The 25357-nt window shown below is 41.1% G+C and overlaps 1 protein-coding gene across 3 annotated transcripts in view; it reads right to left on the bottom strand.

Annotated features, from left to right (window-relative positions):
- The window catches only part of LOC133550979 (TNF receptor-associated factor 2-like), an 83995-nt gene that overhangs the window by 54319 nt on the left and 4319 nt on the right, over positions 1-25357 (bottom strand). For 2 of the 3 annotated variants that reach the window (XM_061897212.1, XM_061897197.1), the window contains exons 2-7: positions 22092-22170; positions 21870-21968; positions 17463-17624; positions 14479-14553; positions 14316-14390; positions 3766-4164 (exon numbers count right to left, since the gene is read on the bottom strand). In XM_061897212.1, the coding sequence (XP_061753196.1) occupies positions 3766-4164; positions 14316-14390; positions 14479-14553; positions 17463-17624; positions 21870-21968; positions 22092-22170 (889 nt within the window). The remainder of the gene's footprint in view (positions 1-3765; positions 4165-14315; positions 14391-14478; positions 14554-17462; positions 17625-21869; positions 21969-22091; positions 22171-25357) is intronic. The other variant, XM_061897205.1, reaches the window with a different exon arrangement.

Raw genomic sequence — 25357 nt, 5'->3', positions numbered from 1 at the left:
GGAACTAAGGAGCCGAGACCAACTCCTGAAAAACAAACTCACAACATAATTCCTCCTCCACCAAATTTCACACTCGGCACAATGCAGTCTGGAATGTACCGTTCTTCTGGCAACCTCCAAAGCCAGACTCGTCCATCAGATTGCCAGATGGATTGGCGTGATTCATGACTCCAGAGAACGTGTCTCCAGTGCTCAGAGTCCAGTGGTGACGTTCTTTACACCACCGCATCCCACGCTTTGCATTGGACTTCATGGAAACCCATTCCATGAAGCTCTCTGCGTACTGTATGTGGGCTAATTGGAAGGTCACATGAAGTTTGGAGCTCTGCAGCAACTGACTGTGCAGAAATTCTTTGCACTATGCGCTTCAGCATCCGCTGACCCCTCTCTGTCAGTTTACGTGGCCTACCACTTCATGCCTGAGTTGCTGTTGTTCCCAAACTCTTCCATTTTCTTCTAATAAAGCCGACAGTTGACTTTGGAATATTTAGGAGCGAGGAAATTTCACGACTGGATTTGGTGCATATGTGGCATCCTATGACAGAGCGGCCCATTCTTTCACAAATCTCCCGTCCAAAGGCAAAACCTAGTAACTCGCTTCTAGCTGATTTTGAGAAAACAAAGGAAAACCAATCTATCTTGATGCTGTCTTACAAAAATTTACAAAGTCATCAAATGTATAGATGTTTTCTTGAGCTTTCATTTTCTTGCCGATTGAGCCATGGATTGAATCTGCTCTCATGAATGTGTGCCCTTTCTCCAGAAATGTTATCACAATCTCGGGTGGGCCCCATTCTGCGTTTGCACATTGGGCAAGAGCCGTGTACAGCGTCCAGTTTTTATTTTGACCTCCACAATTATCTGCCCAAAAGAGTATGCAAGGAGAAGAATCAAGAACAATACATTTAATGAAGGTGCTTGCAACGTCCTGGGCCAATCTTCCAAATATCCCCTCGTGCCATAATATCACATAATCGGGTTGACCGTCGGCCCCCGTTCGTGCAAATGTCTCATTAAAGACAATAAGGCGACTGACAAAGAAGCTCCGATTGGTCCCTTGAGATACTAGGTTTTTCTGTTGTATCTACGCGGTTATGTGGTAGTTGCTAGGTTCTGCCATGCGCGTAACAGCTTACTTATGGAAAAAATTACAATATCGCATACACTAATGTAAAGAATATCACCTAGGACAGGGGTCGGGAACCTTTTTGGCCTTTAGAGCCAAAAAGCCAAATATTTTAAAATATATTTCCGTAAGAGCCATATAATATTTTTTTTTAACACTGAACACAACTAAACACGTGCATTTTTAAGTAAGACCAACATTTCTAGAGTATAATAGGTCTCTTATTCTTTCTAGTAACATTGTTATTCTGAAGCTAACTGTGGAGGGGGAGTGGCCTGCGGGCCTGCAGCGACAGGTGCGTAGATGGCCCACCTGGGCCTTATTATCTAATCACCTGTCGCTCTGTTATAAGCAGCAGCCAGGAGGAGAGACGGGGTTGGGGCTGGAAATACTATTGCTGGAAAGCAACTGAGAGACTTATTGAAAAATAAAACAATATTGTAACCCTGAAACAGGCTCTCATGTCGGTGCTTGCGGGTCTGAAGAACCCCCAGGAGGGCAAGCCCCACACTAACCAATAATAAATAAATAACTTCTTACCATTAACGCAACTTCTTGAACAGGTGCGGTAGGAAACGGATGGATGGATTAAAAATGCATGAGAATTTTTTATATTTTGAATATTATTTTTAACACTGTGATTACAAGTGGAATTATTCATGACTTATCATGTTAAGCAACGTCAGCTCAGATTTATCAGAGAGCCAGATGCAGTCATCAAAAGAGCCACATCTGGCTCTAGAGCCATAGGTTCCCTACCCCTGACCTAGGAACTCCCAAATTATTATCAGCTCAGTTTTGACCAAAATTGAGTTACTGGGTTTTGCCTTTGGACGGGAGAAATGTTCTAGAAACAGTCTCCATGCCTAAGTGCTTGATTTTTTTTTTTTAAACCTGTGGCCGGGTCAACTGATTAGGACACCTGATTCTGATCATTTGGATGGGTGGACAAATACTTTTGGCAATATAGTGTACATTTATTTCTTATTTTGCTTTCTTTAGTCTTAATAATTAATTAAATGCTTCTGAGTTTCCTTTGACTCGGACTAATTTTCTAGTTCAGTTCCAGTCAGGTGACGCATGTGCAGAATTGGCAATTGCACGCGCTAAATTTGCGTGTGCATTAAAACGGCTTCCAAGTAACGGCTCACAACTGTATAATCGATTCTCATGGTTCAGGCACGTACTTTGCCTGAAAATTGTTGGCCCTGCACTCTTCAGCATCTACATGCTGCCGCTAGGTGACATCATACGCAAATACGGTGTTAGCTTTCACTGTTATGCTGATGACACCCAACTCTACATGCCCCTAAAGCTGACCAACACGTCGGATTGTAGTCAGCTGGAGGCGTGTCTTAATGAAATTAAACAATGGATGTCCGCTAACTTCTTGCAACTCAACGCCAAAAAAACGGAAATGCTGATTATCGGTCCTGCTAGACACCGAACTCTATTTAATAATACAACTCTAACATTTGACAACCAAACAATTAAACAAGGCGACACGGTAAAGAATCTGGGTATTATCTTCGACCCAACTCTCTCCTTTAAGGCACACATTAAAAGCGTTACTAAAACGGCCTTCTTTCATCTCCGTAATATCGCTAAAATTCGCTCCATTCTGTCCACTAAAGACGCTGAGATCATTATCCATGCGTTTGTTACGTCTCGTCTCGATTACTGTAACGTATTATTTTCGGGTCTCCCCATGTCTAGCATTAAAAGATTACAGTTGGTACAAAATGCGGCTGCTAGACTTTTGACAAGAACAAGAAAGTTTGATCACATTACGCCTGTACTGGCTCACCTGCACTGGCTTCCTGTGCACTTAAGATGTGAATTTAAGGTTTTACTACTTACGTATAAAATACTACACGGTCTAGCTCCATCCTATCTTGCCGATTGTATTGTACCATATGTCCCGGCAAGAAATCTGCGTTCAAAGGACTCCAGCTTATTAGTGATTCCCAAAGCCCAAAAAAAGTCTGCGGGCTATAGAGCGTTTTCCGTTCGGGCTCCAGTACTCTGGAATGCCCTCCCGGTAACAGTTCGAGATACCACCTCAGTAGAAGCATTTAAGTCTCACCTTAAAACTCATTTGTATACTCTAGCCTTTAAATAGACTCCCTTTTTAGACCAGTTGATCTGCCGTTTCTTTTCTTTTTCTTCTATGTCCCACTCTCCCTTGTGGAGGGGGTCCGGTCCGATCCGGTGGCCATGTACTGCTTGCCTGTGTATCGGCTGGGGACATCTCTGCGCTGCTGATCCGCATCCGCTTGGGATGGTTTCCTGCTGGCTCCGCTATGAACGGGACTCTCGCTGCTGTGTTGGATCCGCTTTGGACTGGACTCTCGCGACTGTGTTGGATCCATCATGGATTGAACTTTCACAGTATCATGTTAGACCCGCTCGACATCCATTGCTTTCCTCCTCTCCAAGGTTCTCATTGTCATCATTGTCACCGACGTCCCACTGGGTCATTATTGTCACCGATGTCCCACTGGGTGTGAGTTTTCTTTGCCCTTATATGGGCCTACCGAGGATGTCGTAGTGGTTTGTGCAGCCCTTTGAGACACTAGTGATTTAGGGCTATATAAGTAAACATTGATTGATGATTGATAGAAATTTGGGGTGGATACCTTGTTACTGAGGATTTCAATCTTGTCCTGGTCCAGTCTGTGCTGGCGGTTGGAGGCCTCCATGGTGCTGCAGGAGCGCTCCATCTCCCGGTTGAGCACGCAGACGATGTTCTCGAAGGTGTTGACTTTCAGCTCCAGCTCCTGGCAACGCCGGCTCAGCTCGGCCACCTTCCCGTCCTGCGTCGAGGCCGAGGCGCCTCCCCCGCCCAGCTGACTCATCCTGAGCTCCAAGTCTCTCAGGGACTGGTGGAGTTCCTGCAGCTTGTGGCCGGCCACCTCCAGGCTGTGAGGCTGCAGGCTCTCCAGGCTCACCTTGATGCCCATGATGAAGTGCAGGAGCAGGTTGAGGTGCTCGTAGGAACACTGGCGCTCGTGGTCGGGGATCTTCTCCTTCTCCACCTGGAGGTTGAAGGAAGACACGGAAACACATCAGTAGTCCTCGTCTTGTGCATCCTTCACGCCGGGAAATGGTCATGTGATGACGTATGTTGGGAAACAATGGAGCTTTTGAAGTTGTAGAACCGGGTACTGCCATAATACTATATACTATATCAGTGGTCCCCAACCACCGGGCCGTGGCCCGATTGGTACCGGGCCGCAGAAGAATTTTTATTTTTATTTTTTTTTATTAAATCAGCATAAAAAACACAATATACACTTACAAGTAGTGCACCAACCACAAAAAACTCCCTTTTTCATGACAAAGAAGAAAAAAAAAAAAAGAAAAAAAAAGGACACCTCCCCCCCACCCCGGGCCGCGGGACAAATTAGTAAGCGTTGACCGGTCCGCGGATACAAAAAGGTTGGGGACCACTGTACTAAATAACATATGTATGTGTGTGTGTATATATATATATATATACATATATATATATATATATATATATATATATATATATATATATATATATATATATACACATATATATAGGGAATAAGCGGTAGGAAATGGATGGATGGATGTATATATATATATATATATATATTTAACATATATATTTTGTGTATATAACAGAGATGTTGTGTATATAAGTGTTTATATAACATATATATTTGTATATATAAATGTGTATAACATATTTTATGCATATAAATGTGTGTCTATATATATATATATATATATATATATATACACATACAGTGTATATATATGTATATATATAAAACATACTGCATATATTTTGTGTATATATGCATATACTGTATATTTAACATTGTATATAAATGTACATATATAAGATATATATTTTGTGTAAATAAATGTGTATAGATACATACAACATATATTTTGTGTGTGTACATATATATGTATTTATGTTTAGTGTATAAAATTGTGTATACATACAAAACATATATTTTGTGTGTGTATATTCTTTTGTGTGTGTATATATATATATATATATATAGTTATATGTTGTGTGTGTAAATGTGTGTGTATATATATATATATATATATATATATATATATATATATATATATATATATATATATATATATATATATATATATATATATATACATATATACATATATAAATTCCTCCTGGTTTTCCCAACAATTCCTAATTGTCCAGGGAATTCCTATTCAAATATTTGGGAAAATTTCTCAACATTTTTTTTTTACATTTTTTAACCAGGTGACTAAGTATATTATTGTTAATTATTAGTTACATTTAATCTTTTTCTCATTACATACCAAATTGTCTGGACTTTTTTCTTACATTTTTACTGTTGTTTTTTCTCCATGTAAGAATTTAATAAAACTACTAATAATACAATTGTGTAACTGCATAGACTAGTTCGTCAACAATTCTGCCCGTCCGAAAATATTAATGTTCACCTACACATTTAACACTGTTTATCATTGTTGTTGGGATTTTTCATATTAATTCATGAGTTAATATTTTCTGAATACCATATTTTACGGACCATAGGGCGCACCAGATTATAAAGCGCACTTCAGATGAGCGGGTCTAGTCAGGTCTATTTTCATACAAAAGGCGCACCGGATTATAGGGCGCATTAAAGGAGTCATTATTATTAGAGATGTCCGATCATGGCTTTTGAGCTGATATCCGATATTGTTCAACTCTTAATTACCGATTCCGATATCAACTGATACCGATATATACATCCATCCATCCATCCATCATCTTCCGCTTATCCGAGGTCGGGTCGCGGGGGCAACAGCCTAAGCAGGGAAACCCAGACTTCCCTCTCCCCAGCCACTTCGTCTAGCTCTTCCCAGGGGATCCCGAGGCGTTCCCAGGCCAGCCGGGAGACATAGTCTTCCCAACGTGTCCTGGGTCTTCCCCGTGGCCTCCTACCGGTTGGACGTGCCCTAAACACCTCCCTAGGGAGGCGTTCGGGTGGCATCTTGACCAGATGCCCGAACCACCTCATCTGGCTCCTCTCGATGTGGAGGAGCAGCGGCTTTACTTTGAGTTCCTCCCGGATGGCAGAGCTTCTCACCCTATCTCTAAGGGAGAGACCCGCCACACGGCGGAGGAAACTCATTTCGGCCGCTTGTACCCGTGCTCTTATCCTTTCGGTCATGACCCAAAGCTCATGACCATAGGTGAGGATGGGAACGTAGATCGACCGGTAAATTGAGAGCTTTGCCTTCCGGCTCAGCTCCTTCTTCACCACAACGGATCGGTACAACGTCCGCATTACTGAAGACGCCGCACCGATCCGCCTGTCGATCTCACGATCCACTCTTCCCTCACTCGTGAACAAGACTCCTAGGTACTTGAACTCCTCCACTTGGGGCAGGGTCTCCTCCCCAACCCGGAGATGGCACTCCACCCTTTTCCGGGCGAGAACCATGGACTCGGACTTGGAGGTGCTGATTCTCATTCCGGTCGCTTCACACTCGGCTGCGAACCGATCCAGCGAGAGCTGAAGATCCCGGTCAGATGAAGCCATCAGGACCACATCATCTGCAAAAAGCAGAGACCTAATCCTGCGGTTACCAAACCGGAACCCCTCAACGCCTTGACTGCGCCTAGAAATTCTGTCCATAAAAGTTATGAACAGAATCGGTGACAAAGGACAGCCTTGGCGGAGTCCAACCCTCACTGGAAATGTGTTCGACTTACTGCCGGCATTGCGGACCAAGCTCTGGCACTGATCGTACAGGGAACGGACCGCCACAATAAGACAGTCCGATACCCCATACTCTCTGAGCACTCCCCACAGGACTTCCCGAGGGACACGGTCGAATGCCTTCTCCAAGTCCACAAAGCACATGTAGACTGGTTGGGCAAACTACCATGCACCCTCAAGAACCCTGCCGAGAGTACAGAGCTGGTCCACAGTTCCACGACCAGGACGAAAACCACACTGTTCCTCCTGAATCCGAGGTTCGACTATCCGACGTAGCCTCCTCTCCAATACACCTGAATAAACCTTACCGGGAAGGCTGAGGAGTGTGATCCCACGATAGTTGGAACACACCCTCCGGTCCCCCTTCTTAAAGAGAGGAGCCACCACCCCGGTCTGCCAATCCAGAGGTACCGCCCCCGATGTCCACGCGATGCTGCAAAGTCTTGTCAACCAAGACAGCCCCACAGCATCCAGAGCCTTAAGGAACTCCGGGCGGATCTCGTCCACCCCTGGGGCCTTTCCACCGAGGAGCTTTTTAACTACCTCAGCGACCTCAGCCCCAGAAATAGGAGAGTCCACCACAGATTCCCCAGGCACTGCTTCCTCATAGGAAGACGTGTTGGTGGGATTGAGGAGGTCTTCGAAGTATTCCTTCCACCTATCCACAACATCCGCAGTCGAGGTCAGCAGAACACCATCCGCACCATACACGGTGTTGATAGTGCACTGCTTCCCCTTCCTGAGGCGGCGGATGGTGGTCCAGAATCGCTTCGAAGCCGTCCGGAAGTCGTTTTCCATGGCTTGCCCGAACTCTTCCCATGTCCGAGTTTTTGCCTCCGCGACCGCTGAAGCTGCACACCGCTTGGCCTGTCTGTACCTGTCCACTGCCTCCGGAGTCCTATGAGCCAAAAGGACCCGATAGGACTCCTTCTTCAGCTTGACGGCATCCCTCACCGCTGGTGTCCACCAAGGGGTTTTAGGATTGCCGCCCCGACAGGCACCAACTACCTTGCGGCCACAGCTCCGATCTGCCGCCTCGACAATAGAGGTGCGGAACATGGTCCACTCGGACTCAATGTCCAGCACCTCCCTCGTGACATGTTCAAAGTTCTTCCGGAGGTGGGAATTGAAACTTTGTCTGACAGGAGACTCTGCCAGACGTTCCCAGCAGACCCTCACAATGCGTTTGGGCCTCCCAGGTCTGTCCGGCATCCTCCCCCACCATCGCAGCCAACTCACCACCAGGTGGTGATCGGTAGAAAGCTCCGCCCCTCTCTTCACCCGAGTGTCCAAAACATGAGGCCGCAAATCCGATGACACAACTACAAAGTCGATCATGGAACTGCGGCGTAGGGTATCCTGGTGCCAAGTGCACATATGGACACCCTTATGTTTGAACATGGTGTTTGTTATCGACAAACTGTGACGAGCACAAAAGTCCAATAACAAAACACCACTCGGGTTCAGATCCGGGCGGCCATTCTTCCCAATCACGCCTCTCCAGGTTTCACTGTCGTTGCCAACGTGAGCGTTAAAGTCTCCCAGTAGGACAAGGGAATCACCCGGGGGAGCACTTTCCAGTACTCCCTCGAGTGTTCCCAAAAAGGGTGGGTACTCTGAACTGCTGTTTGGTGCATAAGCACAAACAACAGTCAGGACCCGTCCCCCCACCCGAAGGCGGAGGGAGGCTACCCTTTCGTCCACCGGGTTGAACTCCAACGTACAGGCTTTGAGCCGGGGGGAAACAAGAATTGCCACCCCAGCCCGTCGCCTCTCACTGCCGGCAATGCCAGAGTGGAAGAGGGTCCAATCCCTCTCGAGAGAAGTGGTTCCAGAGCCCTTGCTGTGCGTCGAAGTGAGTCCAACTATATCCAGCCGGAATTTCTCGACTTCGCGCACTAGCTCAGGCTCCTTCCCCCCCAGTGACGTGACGTTCCACGTCCCAAGAGCTAGCTTCTGTAGCCGAGGATTGGACCGCCAAGTGCCCTGCCTTCGGCTGTCGCCCAGCTCACAAAGCACCCGACCTCTATGGCCCCTGCTATGGGTGGTGAGCCCATTGGAGGGGTGACCCACGTTGCATCTTCGGGCTGTGCCCGGCCGGGCCCCATGGGAACAGGCCCGGCCACCAGGCGCTCGCCATCGTGCCCCACCTCCGGGCCTGGCTCCAGAGGGGGGCCCCGGTGACCCGCGTCCGGGCGAGGGAAATCTGGGTCCATGGTTTTTCATCTTCATAAAGGTCTTCGAGCTGCTCTTTGTCTGATCCCTCACCTAGAACCTGTTTGCCTTGGGAGACCCTACCAGGGGGCTTTATGCCCCCGGACAACATAGCTCCTAGGATCATTGGGACACGCAAACTCCTCTACCACGATAAGGTTGCTTATATATACAGTCGTGGAATTAACACATTATTATGCCTAATTTTGTTGTGATGCCCCGCTGGATGCATTTAACAATGTAACCAGGTTTTCCAAAATAAATCAACTCAATTTTAGGAAAAAAATGCCAACATGGCACTGCCATATTTATTATTGAAGTCACAAAGTGCACTATTTTTTTAACATGCCTCAAAACAGCAGCTTGGAATTTGGGACAGAGCATGAGGAGGTTGAGGTGGGCGGGGTTGGGGAGCAGGGTTTCAGGGGTAAACGAGGTGTGTATATTGTAGCGTCCCGGAAGAGTTAGTGCTGTAAGGGGTTCAGGTTATTTGTTCTGTTGTGTTTATGTTGTGTTACGGTGCAGATGTTCTCCCGAAATGTGTTTGTCATTCTTGTTTGGTGTGGGTTCACAGTGTGGCGCATATTTGTAACCGCGTTAAAGTTGTTTATACGGCCACCCTCGGTGTGACCTGTATGGCTGTTGACCAAGTACGACTTGCATTCACTTGTGTGTGTGTGTAATAGCCGGTACGCTGTTTGTATGGAGGAAAAGCGGACGTGATGACAGGATATAGAGTACGCTAAAAGCAATGCGTTTAAAGCACGCCCCCAATATTGTTGTCCAGGTGGAAATCGGGAGAAATTCAGGAGAATGGTTGCCCCGAGGGATTTTCAGGAGGGGCACTGAAATTCGGGAGTCTCCCGGGAAAATCGGGAAGGTTGGCAAGTACGCGTACATTTGACGCATCGTCAAGTTTTGAGAAAATGCAAGAATTTTAAGTGCGCCTAATAGTCCGAAAAATACGGTAGCTAACTTTGTTCATATTTGAGATTAGGGCTGGACGATATATGGAATATACTCGATATATCGCGGGTTTGTCTCTGTACGATACAGAAAATGACTATATCGTGATATAGTCATTTTCTGACTATATCACGATTATATCGATCGATCGATAGATAGATAGATAGATAGATAGATAGATATATAGATAGATAGATAGATAGATAGATGGATGGATAGATGGATGGATCGATCGATAGATACCGTATTTTTCGAACTATAAATGATAAATAAATGATAAATGGGTTGTACTTGTATAGCGCTTTTCTACCTTCAAGGTACTCAAAGCGCTTTGACACTACTTCCACATTTACCCATTCACACACACATTCACACACTGATGGAGGGAGCTGCCATGCAAGGCGCCAACCAGCACCCATCAGGAGAAAGGGTGAAGTGTCTTGCTCAGGACACAACGGACATGACGAGGTTGGTTCTAGGTGGGGATTGAACCAGGGACCCTAGGGTTACGCACGGCCACGCTCCCACTGTGCCACGCCGTCCCAAGTCGCAGTTTTTTTCATAGTTTGGCCAGGGTGCGACATATACTCCGGAGCGACTTATGTGTGAAATTATTAACACATTACCGTAAAATATCAAATAATATTATTTATCTCATTCGCGGAAGAGACGCAGAAAATGTCAGCATTCGTTACACACACGTCAACCAATAAGAATTTGGCGGGGGAAGGTCATGGCAGAAGTGCATTGTGGGTCATGGGATGCTAACTGCTATATGCTACTGCAGTAGCTATTAAAATTAATCATTCCATCGTTGGCGGTAACCTATAAAAACTGAGAAGGGCTGAACAAAAATGGCACCGAAAAGGAAATCATGTACTGCAGATTAGAAGCTGGACATAGTGAAATATGCAGCAGAAAACGACAAGAGGAAGCGGCGCATACCTTTGGAGTTGGCAGAGTTGTTTAGAAGCGACATCGAGGAAGAAGATTTCATCTGATTTATTGATTAGGAGTGACAGATTGTTTGGTAAACGTACAGCATGTTCCATATGTTATAGTTATTTGAATGACTCTTACCATAATATGTTACGTTAACATACCAGGCACCTTCTCAGTTGGTTATTTATGCATCATATAACGTACACTTATTCAGCCTGTTGTTCACTATTCTTTATTTATTTTCAATTGCCTTTCAAATGTCTATTCTTGGTGTTGGATTTTATCAAACAAATTTCCCCAGAAAATGTGACTCATACTCCAGTGCGACTTGTAATTTTTTTTTTCCTTCTTTATTATGCATTTTCGGCAGGTGCGACTTATACTCCGAAAAATACGGGTAATTGGGAGTCATCCCACCATTTTCACTTACGGTTGACATGCTTTTCCGCCTAAAAATAACCTTGACTGCAAGTACATATTCCACGCCATCAAAAAATATAATTGCTGTAGTAAAAACATCCATCCATCCATCCATTTTCTACCGCTTATTCCCTTTTGGGGTCGCGGGGGGCGCTGGCGCCTTTCTCAGCTACAATCGGGCGGAAGGCGGGGTACACCCTGGACAAGTCGCCTCCTCATCACAGGGCCAACACAGATAGACAGACAACATTCACACTCACATTCACACACTAGGGCCAATTTTAGTGTTGCCAATCAACCTATCCCCAGGTGCATGTATTTGGAGGTGGGAGGAAGCCGGAGTACCCGGAGGGAACCCACGCATTCACGGGAAGAACATGCAAACTCCACACAGAAAGATCCCGAGCCTGGATTTGAACCCAGGACTGCAGGACCTTCGTATTGTGAGGCAGACGCACTAACCCCTCTTCCACCGTGAAGCCCTTATAGTAAAAACAGAAACATTGAATTAGTCTGAAATTAGCAAAAAAGCAATACTTTCGCTGAATTGCTCCCTCTAACATTCAAAGTTGGACATCATTCTGACAGCTAGGCAGTTTGGCTAAGAGTATAACCCACATGCCTTTCATTAGAGCCCCTGAAAGGACTGAAACAAACAGTCTTTATTTAGTAGATGTTTACATCTATGAGTCAAATAAATACATTTAATTGTAAAGAAAAAGCGTATTAGGTAGTCCTGTCACGCACACATCTTTGTCAACCAAAGCGGTTTTGAATGCAAAGAAAAACTTTTAATTTTGGCAGTATTATAATAAAAGTCGTAATTTTACTCAACGCAAGTCCAAATTTTACAAGAAAATCTGAACGTGTGCAATGTTATAATAAAAGCCGTAATTTTACTCGACAAAAGTCACAATTTTATAAAAAAACTTTAAAATGTTGCCAATATTATGTAAATTATCCGAATTTTACTTAGCAAAATTATGATAAAAGTCATCATTTTACTCAAAAAATTTCACGACTTATACTCCAATGCGACTTATATATGTTTTTTTCCTTCTTTATTATGCATTTTCGGACGGTGCGACATATACTCCGGAGCGACTTATAATCCGAAAAAATTTGGTCGGTCGGTCTTTCGATCGATTGATAAGTCGATAGATAGATAGATGGATGGATGGATGGATGGATAGATAGATAGATAGATAGATAGATAGATAGATAGATAGATAGATAGATAGATAGATAGATAGATAGATAGATAGATAGATAGATAGATAGATAGATGGATAGATAGATAGATAGATAAATGGATAGATAGATAGATAGATAGATAGATAGTACTTTATTGATTCCTTCAGGAGAGTTCCTTCAGAAAAATTAAAACTAAAATTAAATATTTAAAGGGGAACATTATCACAATTTCAAAAGGGTTAAAAACAATAAAAATCAGTTCCAATTGGCTTGTTCTGTTTTTTGAAGTTTTTTTCAAAATTTTACCGGTCCCGGAATATCCCTAAATAAAGCTTTAAAGTGCCTTATTTTCGCTATCTTCGAAACCACTATCCATTTCCCTGTGACGTCATACAGGGCTGCAAATACAAACAACATGGCGGTTACCACAGCAAGATATAGCGACATTAGCTCGGATTCAGACTCGGATTTCAGCGGCTTAAGCGATTCAACAGATTACGCATGTATTGAAACAGATGGTCGGAGTATGGAGGCGGATAGCGAAAACGAAATTGAAGAAGAAATTGAAGCTATTGAGCGAATAGCTATTGACGCTATTCGGCCATAGCGTGGGTGTACCTAATGAGGTGGCCCATAGCATGGCTGCCTTATTAGCATCGCCGGTAAAATGTGCGGACCAAACGATCAGGACTTTCGCATTTTGTGACACTGGAGCAACATAAATCCGTCAATTGGTAAGTGTTTGTTTCGCATTAAATGTGGGTATCTAGTTTCAAATATACATACAGCTAGCGTAAATAGCATGTTAGCATCGATTAGCATAGCATGTTAGCATCGATTAGCTGGCAGTCATGCCGTGACCAAATATGTCTGATTAGCACATAAGTCAACAACATCAACAAAACTCACCTTTGTGATTTTGTTGACTTAAACGTTGCAAATGCATCTGCAGGTTATCCATACATCTCTGTGCCAGGTCTGTCTTAGCATCGCCGGTCAAATGTGTACACACTCTGGCACATTCAATGGGGGTCTGGCGGCAGATTTCTTGCCAGCGGTGCAACTTGAATCCCTCCCTGTTAGTGTTGTTACACCCTCCGACAACACACCGACGAGGCATGAGGTCTCCAAGGTTCCAAAAAATAGTCGAAAAAACAGAAAATAGCAGAGCTGAGACCCGGTGTTTGTAATGTGAACATGATAATGGCGGGTGTATTACCTCGGTGACGTCACGTTCTGACGTCATCGCTAAAAGACCGATAAACAGAAAGGCGTTTAATTTGCCAAAATTCACCCATTTAGAGTTCGGACATCGGTTAAAAAAATACATGGTCTTTTTTCTGCAACATCAAGGTATATATTGACGCTTGCATACGTTTAGTGATAATGTTCCCCTTTAAAGTCAAAACTTTGCGCTATAGGTCAGCAAGTATAATATTATTTTTTAGTTTGAAAATGACTGCGTTTTACTCTTTTTTCTTACATTTTTACGGTTGTTTTTTTAGATAGATGTGTTATTTTTTGAAAAGGCACAACTTTTGGGGTATGGGATGGGGAGGGTAATCAGCGGTATGGCACATGACTGCACCTGGGCAGCCATCTGTAACAAATTTGATTGGGCTAAAAAGACATTTTTCTTGAAAGCATGGGTTTCCTGTCAGCGGAGTCATGTGATATTGAAAGTTGTGATGAAAATGTCTACTTACAGATGTATGGCAGCCAACAACATGAAATCTGCATGCGGCTTTACATTTACTGCAGAACTTAATATGGTCCACATACTGCAAAACAAAACCAGATGAAAGAAGCTAATGACCTAGAGTGCAGCTCAATGAAAAACCCAGCTGGCTCCAAATCGCCCTCAAATACCTTTTCTCTGGGGATCTTCTTCTTGGCGCAGCCTTCACACATCATCTGGTACTTTGGGCAAATCTCATCGTGAGCCTGAAAAACCGAATGAAGAATCATTCCGCGGAAAGTTTGACCTGATGTGCTGAGTAAGCAAACTGATGTCACTCATTTGTATGCACCGCGGCACATTTGAAAAATACTATTAAAAAAACAAAAAAAGTAAAATAAAAGAGCAAACGGGTGAAAAGTAATGAAAAAAAAAAAAGTTGAAATGTTGACTCTAATAACAGTTTTTTTTTTCTTCAAAACTGTCTGCTCCAAAAATAATAATGAATCAAAATCAATGTTGTTATGAATTATTGACTTATTTAAGGCTACTTCACATCAAATATTCCACTTTGAAATATTTATGGGGGAAACTATGGCATGTTTTGTGTTTGTCGTATAAAAGATCTAAATTGTCTTTCACAAAAAGGGCATAAAAAAAAAAAAACATCAAGAAAATAATTAAACATAACAAATATTCAAACTTATAATCAACGAAGGAGCAGAAAACAAAACAACATCAACAAATAATTAAACATAACAAAATATTGAAACGTATAGGCTCCAGCACCACCCGCGACTCCGAAAGGGACAAAAGGGTAGAAAATGAAAGGATGGATAATCAACAAAGAGGTCTGAAGTTGATCTAAAGACTTAAGCCTTAAAAGTTAAACAAAAAATGTTTAAATGTAAACTTATTTTTAACACTTTTGTGAGTGGGACCCTTTTGGATCCCTAAGTATTTTTGGGTGAGATTTTTTTTAACTGTCATTGTTCAAAAAATAATAATGATTTAAGACTTAAGCCTTAAAAGAAACAAGAAAAAAGACGACTTGTTTTTGACACTTTTGTTAATTGGGGCCCTTTTGGATCCCCGATAACTTTAGTGCATTTTTTTAACCTCTTATTGTTCAAAAAATAATTATGAATTCACATCAATGTTATGAATTATTGACATATTTAAGGCTATAAATAATTCCACTTAGAACATTTTTGGGGGGGATAAAATAGGCATAAAACAAACAAAATAATAAATGAAACATTAAAAAAATAAAAAAACTTATGAATCGACAGAGGGATCTGAAATTGATCTAAAGACAAATTATTATTAACACTTGTATTAAGTGAGGCCCTTTTTGGATCCCCAATAACTTAAGTGCATTTTTTTTTAACTGTAATTGGTCAAAAATAATAATGAATCAAAATCAATGTTGTTATGAATTATTGACTTATTTAAGGCTACGTCACATCAAATATTCCACTTTGAAATATTTTTTGGGGGAAAATATTGCATGTTTTGTGTGTTTGTCATATAAAAAAACTAAATTGTCTTTGACAAAATAGGCATAAAACAAACAAAAAAAATAAATAAAACATAAAAAAATATATATATATAAATATATATAAAATCGACAGAGGGATCTGACGTTGATATAAAGACTTAAGCCTTATAGTTAAGGGAAAAAAAGACAACTTATTTTTAACACTTTTATTAATTGGGGCCCTTTTGTATCCCCAATACCTTTAGTGCATTTTTTTAACTGTCATCGTTAAAAAATAATTAATCAAAATCATTGTTGTCATGAATTATTGACTGATTTAAGGCTATGTCACATCAAATATTCCACTTTGAAATATTCCACTTTGAAATATTTTTGGGGGAAAATATTGCATGTTTTGTGTGTTTGTCATATAAAAAAGTAAATTGTCTATGACAAAATAGGCATAAAACTAAGAAAAAAATAAATGAAACATAAAAAAAAAAAATTATAATCGACAGAGTGATCTGATATTTGATCTAAAGACTTAACCCTTATAGTAAAGGGAAAAAAAGACAACTTATTTTTAACACTTTTATTAATTGGGTCCCTTTTATATCCCCAATAACTTTAGTGCATTTTTTTAACTGTCATTGTTAAAAAACAATAATGAATCAAAATCATTGTTGTCATGAATTATTGACTGATTTAAGGCTATGTCAAATGAAATATTCCACTTTGAAATATTTTTGGGGAAAATATTGCATGTTCTGTGTGTTTGTCATATAAAAAAGTAAATTGTCTTTGACAAAATAGGCATAAAACTAAGAAAAAAATAAATGAAACATAAAAAAAAAAATCATATTCGACAGAGGGATCTGATATTTGATCTAAAGACTTAAGCCTTATAGTAAAGGAAAAAAAAGACAACTTATTTTTAACACTTTTATTAATTGGGGCCCTTTTGTATCCTTAATAACTTTAGTGCATTTTTTTTAACTGTCATTGTTAAAAAATAATAATGAATCAAAATCTTTGTCGTCATGAATTATTCACTGATTTAAGGCTATGTCACATCAAATATTCCACTTTGAAATATTTTGGGGGGAAAATATTACACGTTTTGTGTTTTTGTCATATAAAAAACTAAATTGTCTTTGACAAAATAGGCATAAAACAAACAAAAAAATTAATGAAACATAAATATAAAAAATTATAATCGACAGAGCGATCTGATATTTGATCTAAAGACTTAAGCCTTATAGTTAAGGGAAAAAAAGACAACTTATTTTTAACACTTTTATTAATTGGAGCCCTTTTGGCTCCACAATAACTTAAGTGCATTTTTTTTAACACTCCATCCATCCATTTTTCTACCGCTTATTCCCTTTTTGGGGTCACGGGGGGTGCTGGCGCCTATCTCAGCTACAATCGGGCGGAACTCTTTCTGGGCGGGGCCCTTAAAGTTAAAAAAAGAGTATTGGTTTTAAAAGTAAAAAAATACCAAAATTACCCCCGCATGCTTTGACGTGTGGACCATGAATTGATTAACTTAAACAAGTTGAAAAACTTATTCGGGTGTTACCATTTAGTGGTCAATTGTACGGAATATGTACTGAACTGTGCAATCTACTAATAAAAGTATCAATCAATCAATCAAAGACACCCCTGGTATAATCTACACCGTCCTTGTCTCACCTTGATGTCCTTCAGAAGGAAGCTTTCTTTACAATATTTGCAGTTGAGCGTCCTCTCCGGACATTCTCGCTGGTCGTGGCGTTCCTGCTCGTTGGCTCGCATCAACTCTTTGCAGGAAGGACACAGGATGATGGCGAAGTCACAAAGCCCCTCATGGCTGGCCTGCAGGTCACACAATCGTTTCAAGAGTCGCAAGTGACCGAGTCAGTGTCGCTACATTGACAAGACTGGACTTGTATTTAGTGGACTATAGAGCACACTCGCAAAGTTTTTCCATCCATCCATCCATCTTCTTCCGCTTATCCGAGGTCGGGTCGCGGGGGCAACAGCCTAAGCAGGGAAGCCCAGACTTCCCTCTCCCCAGCCACTTCGTCCAGCTCTTCCCGGGGGATCCCGAGGCGTTCCCAGGCCAGCCGGGAGACATAGTCTTCCCAACGTGTCCTGGGTCTTCCCCGTGGCCTCCTACCGGTTGAACGTGCCCTAAACACCTCCCTAGGGAGGCGTTCGGGTGGCATCCTGACCAGATGCCCGAACCACCTCATCTGGCTCTTCTCGATGTGAAGGAGCAGCAGCTTTACTTTGAGTTCCTCCCGGATGGCAGAGCTTCTCACCCTATCTCTAAGGGAGAGCCCCGCCACACGGCGGAGGAAACTCATTTCGGCCGCTTGTACCCGTGATCTTATCCTTTCGGTCATGACCCAAAGCTCATGACCATAGGTGAGGATGGGAACGTAGATCGACCGGTAAATTGAGAGCTTTGCCTTCCGGCTCAGCTCCTTCTTCACCACAACGGATCGGTACAACGTCCGCATTACTGAAGACGCCGCACCGATCCGCCTGTCGATCTCACGATCCACTCTTCCCTCACTCGTGAACAAGACTCCTAGGTACTTGAACTCCTCCACTTGGGGCAGGGTCTCCTCCCCAACCCGGAGATGGCACTTCACCCTTTTCCGGGCGAGAACCATGGACTCGGACTTGGAGGTGCTGATTCTCATTCCGGTCGCTTCACACTCGGCTGCGAACCGATCCAGTGAGAGCTGAAGACCCCGGTCAGATGAAGCCATCAGGACCACATCATCACAAAGTTTTTGAAAAATAAAATTTTCCGTATATTAGTCACACCGGACATATATAAGTAGCAGATATATACGCCGTGAAAAGAGTTATTTACACAGAAATATTCTGTAAATGTTTATTTACATACCTTAATTGTTGCCAAACGGTGTGTGTGTGTGTGTGTGTGTGTGTGTGTGTGTGTGTGTGTGTGTGTGTGTGTGTGTGTGTGTGTGTGTGTGTGTGTGTGTGTGTGACACGGCAGTAAAACGGCTGATCAAACAAAACAGAAGTCGTGGTGATGGACCCACTAGCTGCTCAAGCTAAAGTCGTGGTCAAAAGCTTACATACACTTGTGAAGAACATAATGTCATGACTGTCTTGAGTTTCCAATCATTTATACTACTCTTATTTTTTGTGATTGAGTGATTGCAGCGCATACTTGTTGGTCACAAAAAACATTCATGAAGTTTGGTTTCTTTATAAATTTATTATGGGTCTACTGAAAATTAATTATGTATGTAATGTGTAGCATATTATGTATGTATGTATATATATATATATATATATATATTAGGGCTTAAGGTGTCCCACGATTCGATTCGATATCGATTCTTGGGGTCGCAATTCGATTATATATCGATTTTTTCGATTCAACGCGATTCTCGATTCCAAAACGATATTTTGTCGATTCAAAAGGATTCGGTATTCATTCAATACATGCTAGCAGAGTAGTAGATTTTTTTTCAAAGCTTTTATAATTGTAAAGGAAAATGTTTTATCAACTGATTGCAATAATGTAAATTTGTTTTGACTTTCAAACGAACCAAAAATACGACTTATTTTACCTTTGATAAAATATTGGACACAGTGTGTTGTCAAGCTTATGAGATGCGATGCAAGTGTAAGCCACTGACACAATTGTTTTTTTGTTGTTTTTTTATAAATGTCTAAAGATAATGCAAATGAGGGATTTTTAGTCATTGCTATGCTGAAATTATAACTAATATTGATACTGTTGTTGATAATCATTTTTGTTTCACTACTTTTGGTTTGTTCTGTCGTGTTTGTGTCTCCTCTCAATTGCTCTGTTTATTGCAGTTCTGAGTGTTGCTGGGTCAGGTTTGGTTTTGGAATTGGATTGCATTGTTATGGTATAGCTGTGTAGTGCTTTGTTGGATTGATAAAAAAATAATAATAAATAAATAAATAAAAAATCTATTTAAAAAAAAAAAGAGAATCGATTCTGAATCGCACAACGTGAGAATCGCGATTTGTATTCGAATCGATTTTTTCCCACACCCCTAATATATATATATATATATATATATATATATATATATATATATATGTATATCCATCCATCCATCATCTTCCGCTTATCCGAGGTCGGGTCGCGGGGGCAACAGCCTAAGCAGGGAAACCCAGACTTCCCTCTCCCCAGCCACTTCGTCTAGCTCTTCCCGGGGGATCCCGAGGCGTTCCCAGGCCAGCCGGGAGACATAGTCTTCCCAACGTGTCCTGGGTCTTCCCAATGGCCTCCTACCAGTTGGACGTGCCCTAAACACCTCCCTAGGGAGGCGTTCGGGTGGCATCCTGACCAGATGCCCGAACCACCTCATCTGGCTCCTCTCGATGTGAAGGAGCAGCGGCTTTACTTTGAGTTCCTCCCGGATGGCAGAGCTTCTCACCCTATCTCTAAGGGAGAGCCCCGCCACACGGCGGAGGAAACTCATTTCGGCCGCTTGTACCCGTGATCTTATCCTTTCGGTCATGACCCAAAGCTCATGACCATAGGTGAGGATGGGAACGTAGATCGACCGGTAAATTGAGAGCTTTGCCTTCCGGCTCAGCTCCTTCTTCACCACAACGGACCGGTACAACGTCCGCATTACTGAAGACGCCGCACCGATCCGCCTGTCGATCTCACGATCCACTCTTCCCTCACTCGTGAACAAGACTCCTAGGTACTTGAACTCCTCCACTTGGGGCAGGGTCTCCTCCCCAACCCGGAGATGGCACTCCACCCTTTTCCGGGCGAGAACCATGGACTCGGACTTGGAGGTGCTGATTCTCATTCCGGTCGCTTCACACTCGGCTGCGAACCGATCCTGTATATATATATATATATATATGTATATGTATAGGCTACATATCTATAGTCTCTCTATATATAGTCTCTCTCTCTATATATAGACTATACATATATACCGTAGCCTATACATATACATATATATATATATATATATATATATATATATATATATATATATATATATATATATACATATATATATATATATATATATATATATATATATATGTTATATGCATTATATTAATAAAATATGTATATTATATTAATATCATGGATATAAAATTAATATAATTGGATATTAAGAGTTTGTCAAAGTTTGACTTCTACCTTGTTTACTTCCGTGATGACCTCCTTAAAGTTTGGAGACTCCTGGTTTAAATAAAGATATTTATGTACTTTAAATCGTTTTTACCGAGTTAGAATTTATTTCTGTTAGCACAACATAGGTTTATTTATTTGTAAAAAATAATTGTAATACATTTCAATAAATATGTACTTTTTTTTTCATCAGTTTTCATGAGTTTGTATGACGATGTTTATTTAAGAAACATATATATTACTTATTATTAAATTAGATATAATTGATTTATTTTAGCACAACAGTGTGTAAATTGTAAAATATTTTAATATGTACATGTATTATATATTGTTTTTTATGAGTCTGTCTGATGTTTATTTAATAGACATATTATTATTTATTATCAATTTAGTTCAAATGTATTTATTTTAGCACAACATAGTTTGTAAATTGTAATAAATAATTGTAACACATTTTAACAAATATTTTCATGAGTCTGTATAATGATGTTTATTTAGGACCCATAAATATTATTAACTAATAATTTAGTTAGAATATATTTATTTTAGTAAAACATAGTTTGTAAATTTTAATAAAAAATTATGACAAATTGTAATAAATATTTCATGAGCCCATACGATGTTTATTTAAGAAACATATTATTATTTGTATTAATTAATTTAGAATTTATTTTTCAGCACTGCGTGATTGTATGTACATTTATTTTTCATCAGTTTTTACGAAGCCCTTCTTTTGCATTATATGTAATAGTATTTATTTTCGTAATCAGCCTGACCTAAGCCCTAATAATTAACACAGGGTAACATATCATTTGACACGGTTATAAACTGTAAGCAAATTATATATTATTCTTGAATAAAATTAAAATCAAGATTAAGACATATTTGAGAAAACGGTTGGGCCACAAAGCCAGAAAGGTTAATCGAGTCCACACCTCAAAGTCCTTGATGGTCCCGGTCCACGTGCACCCTTCGTTGGGACAGACGGCTGGCAAGGCCTCCACTTCCCTCCGTGCTGCGTTGTCTGCAAAAGCCTGGGACACAAGATGGCCATCAGCATCAAGGGTCACAACGTTCTGAGGGCCCGCTAAAGTCCACCTCACCTTTTTCTTGACATTCCATCACCTTCATTATATAAATGGTAAAGATGTACTTACACCACCGGGCGTGAGAATGGAGGTGGGTTCTTCAAATAAATCTTCTTTGATGCAAGCATTGCATTTTTCCGGTCCAGAACTAAATAAGAAGATATTTATACAATTAAAAAAATGCATTCACTGGCATATGTCACACAGACTATGCACTCCTTGTTGCCTAGATTACAATAAATGTCAGCTCATTGATAATAATAATAATAATAATAATAATAATAATAATAATAATAACTACCTATAAGCCACACCCACTACATTTTAAGAAGAAAAACATTTGTTTCTTCATATAGTGCTTCTATTTTACTGACGTCAAGTCCCACCCATTACATACTAAGTCAAGCTGCACTATATTGCCTAAAGCAGGGGTGCCCACACTTTTTCTGCAGGCGAGCTACTTTTCAATTGACCAACTCGAGGGGATCTACCTCATTTATATATATCATTTATATTTATTTATTTATGAAAGAGACATTTTTGTAAACAAGTTAAATGTGTTAAATGATAATACAAGCATGTGTAACACATATAGATGTCTTTCTTTCACAAAGACAAGAATATAAGTTGGTGTATTACCTGATTCTGATGACTTGCATTGATTGGAATCAGACAGTAATGATGATAACGCCCACATTTTCAAATGGAGGAGAAAAAAAGTTGTCCTTTCTGTACAATACCACATGAAAGTGGTTGGTTTTTGGCATCTAATTCATCCAGCTTCCATACACTTTACAAGAAAAACATTGGCGGCAAATTCCGTAGCTTGCTTGATTGACATTCACGGCACCCGAGGGTCTTGTGAGATGACGCTGGCTGCTGCCAGTTCATTATTATGAAAAAATGACAGAGAGGAAGGCGAGAAACACTTTTTATTTCAACAGACTTTCGCGCCGTCCCTTCCGTCAAAACTCTAAAGGCCGACTGCACATTTCCTATCTTCACAATAAAAGCCCTGCTTCATGCTGCCTGCGCTAACAAAATAAGAGTCTCGGAAAGCTGGCGTGCACAAGTGATGTGCACACCAGCTTTCTGAGGGATCGCTTGTGCACGCCAGTTTTCCGAGACTCTGTATTTAGTTAGCGCAGGCAGCATGAAGCAGGGCTTTTATTGTGAAGATAGGAAATGTGCAGTCGGCCTTTAGAGTTTTGATGGAAGGTACGGCGCGAGAGTCTGTTGAAATAAAAAGTTTTTCTCGCCTTCCTTTCGGTCATATTTTCATAATAATGACCTTGCAGCAGCCAGCGTCGTCTCACAAGACCCTCCGGTACCGTGAATGTCATTTAGGTGACGTCCTGGTGAAGATTGATGATCACTAATTTTTAGGTCTATTTTTTTTAAAAGCCTGGCTGGATATCGACTGACACACCCCCCGCGGTCGACTGGTAGCTCGCGATCGACGTAATGGGCACCCCTGGCCTAAAGTATTTGGCCACTTGCCTTGACTCACATATGAACTTGAAGTGCCATCCCATTCCTAACCTATAGGGTTCAATATGATGTGGGTCCACCTTTTGCAGCTATTACAGCTTCAACTCTTCTGGAAAGGCTGTCCACAAAGTTGCGGAGTGTGTTTCTAGGAATTTTCCACCATTGGTGAGGTCACACACTGGTGTTGGTCGAGAAAGCCTGGCTCTCAGTCTCCGTTTAAATTTATCCCAAAGGTGTTCTATCGGGTTCAGACCACGAATACCACACCACCTTAGCCGCCCGCGCTCACCCTTTAGAGCACAGCTGTAACATCCGGGCACTGAAGCTGCAGAACAAAGCTCTTCTTAGGTTTCTCTATGTTTCCATTTTCACACTTTGAACCATTTTCTAACACTTTATGAAGCATTTCTTATTTTCAAGTGTTCGATGGGATTTTACAATATAGTTTGCCTTGTTTAAGTCCTTTTCACGCTTGTGTTGGCTTTTCTGCCTTGATGGCTGAGAGCATTATAATCAGGTTACATTTCAAACAAAATGTTTCTGCTGCTCCTTATTTTCCATAGGTCATAAAATATGTATATATATATATATATATTAGGGCTGGGCAACGATTAAAAATTTTCATCGAAGTTAATCGCACTATTTCTCCGATTAATCGCCATTAACTGGATTGTATACGCAAAGCCCAATAATGAATTCAAAAGTAGTGTGTAGTGCACCTTTATTGGAATATTCTCTCACATGAACAAAAGCGCCAAAACATTTGTTGTGCAAACACAATTTAAATCAGTCTTTGTTAAACAGTAGCAGTTAAATAGCATATTTTATGATAATCAACTCAAAAAATGTAAATACAAACATTTAAGCTTATTGCCGCTGCCAGGGTATTTAAGTTATCCTGTTTGTTATGGAAAATATATATAATCTACATACAAATCTCTGAGCCACAATCATAACATCTGAACAGGCAATTTCTGAGGTAACAGCAGAAACATTTTTTTTATCAGGGATCTTATGTTTGAAAAACCTATATTATAGGTAGTGGGCTGTTTTAGGGAATTTTTGATCAAATTATCCGTAGTAGAAATATTAATAATGTTGTGTTTATTCTGCGTAGTGCACTTAAAATAATTATGACCATATCTAAGAATTGATATGATGGGAATTTTCCGATTGTTTGCTTGGTGCTTTGATAAACTGAACGCATCATATACATGGTACTATATTGTGATGTTATGAGCCAGGGAAAAAAAGAACTACCCTACCCAGCATGCAACAGGAGTGACGAGCATGCGCGGTAGCCCGGTATAGGTTGTGTGTCGCTATGACGGCATCTTGTATGTTGTGATATGCACGCTCTGAAAGTAAACGTTAAGAACTCAGCCAACACGCCTCATCTGCATTATTCATAAATAGACAGACAACACATATACTCCGCTGCATCACAGGCCGCTGGATGTAGCCGGCAAAGTATTCCCATGCTAGCTAGCCGGTCTAGCAAGCACGCGTCATTCAGTCCAAAACGGCCCGATCTATCCACATCCAGAATTGTCTGGCGGTCGTAAGTGATCCCGGAGTGACCACGCTGTAAGCCAGCCATGAAATTAGCAGAATTGTCCGGTATTTTTGCCAAATGTTCCATCTTTACCAAGAGCCCCTCGACCCCGAAGCCCATCCGGGCGACGCCATCTTTTTAAGAAAAGGCGTTAACAAAATAAAAGTATGTAAACAACATACGCAAATGTGCGATAACATAATTGTCGGCGTTAATAGATTGATGAGTTAACTCATAATTAACCCATTAATTTGCCCACCCCTAATATATACATATATATATACATACA

The sequence above is a fragment of the Nerophis ophidion genome, linkage group LG01, assembly GCF_033978795.1.
Source record: "Nerophis ophidion isolate RoL-2023_Sa linkage group LG01, RoL_Noph_v1.0, whole genome shotgun sequence".
NCBI lineage: Eukaryota > Metazoa > Chordata > Actinopteri > Syngnathiformes > Syngnathidae > Nerophis > Nerophis ophidion.
The sequence above is the reverse complement of the archived record's forward strand: the minus strand, read 5'-3'. Positions and strand labels throughout refer to the sequence as shown.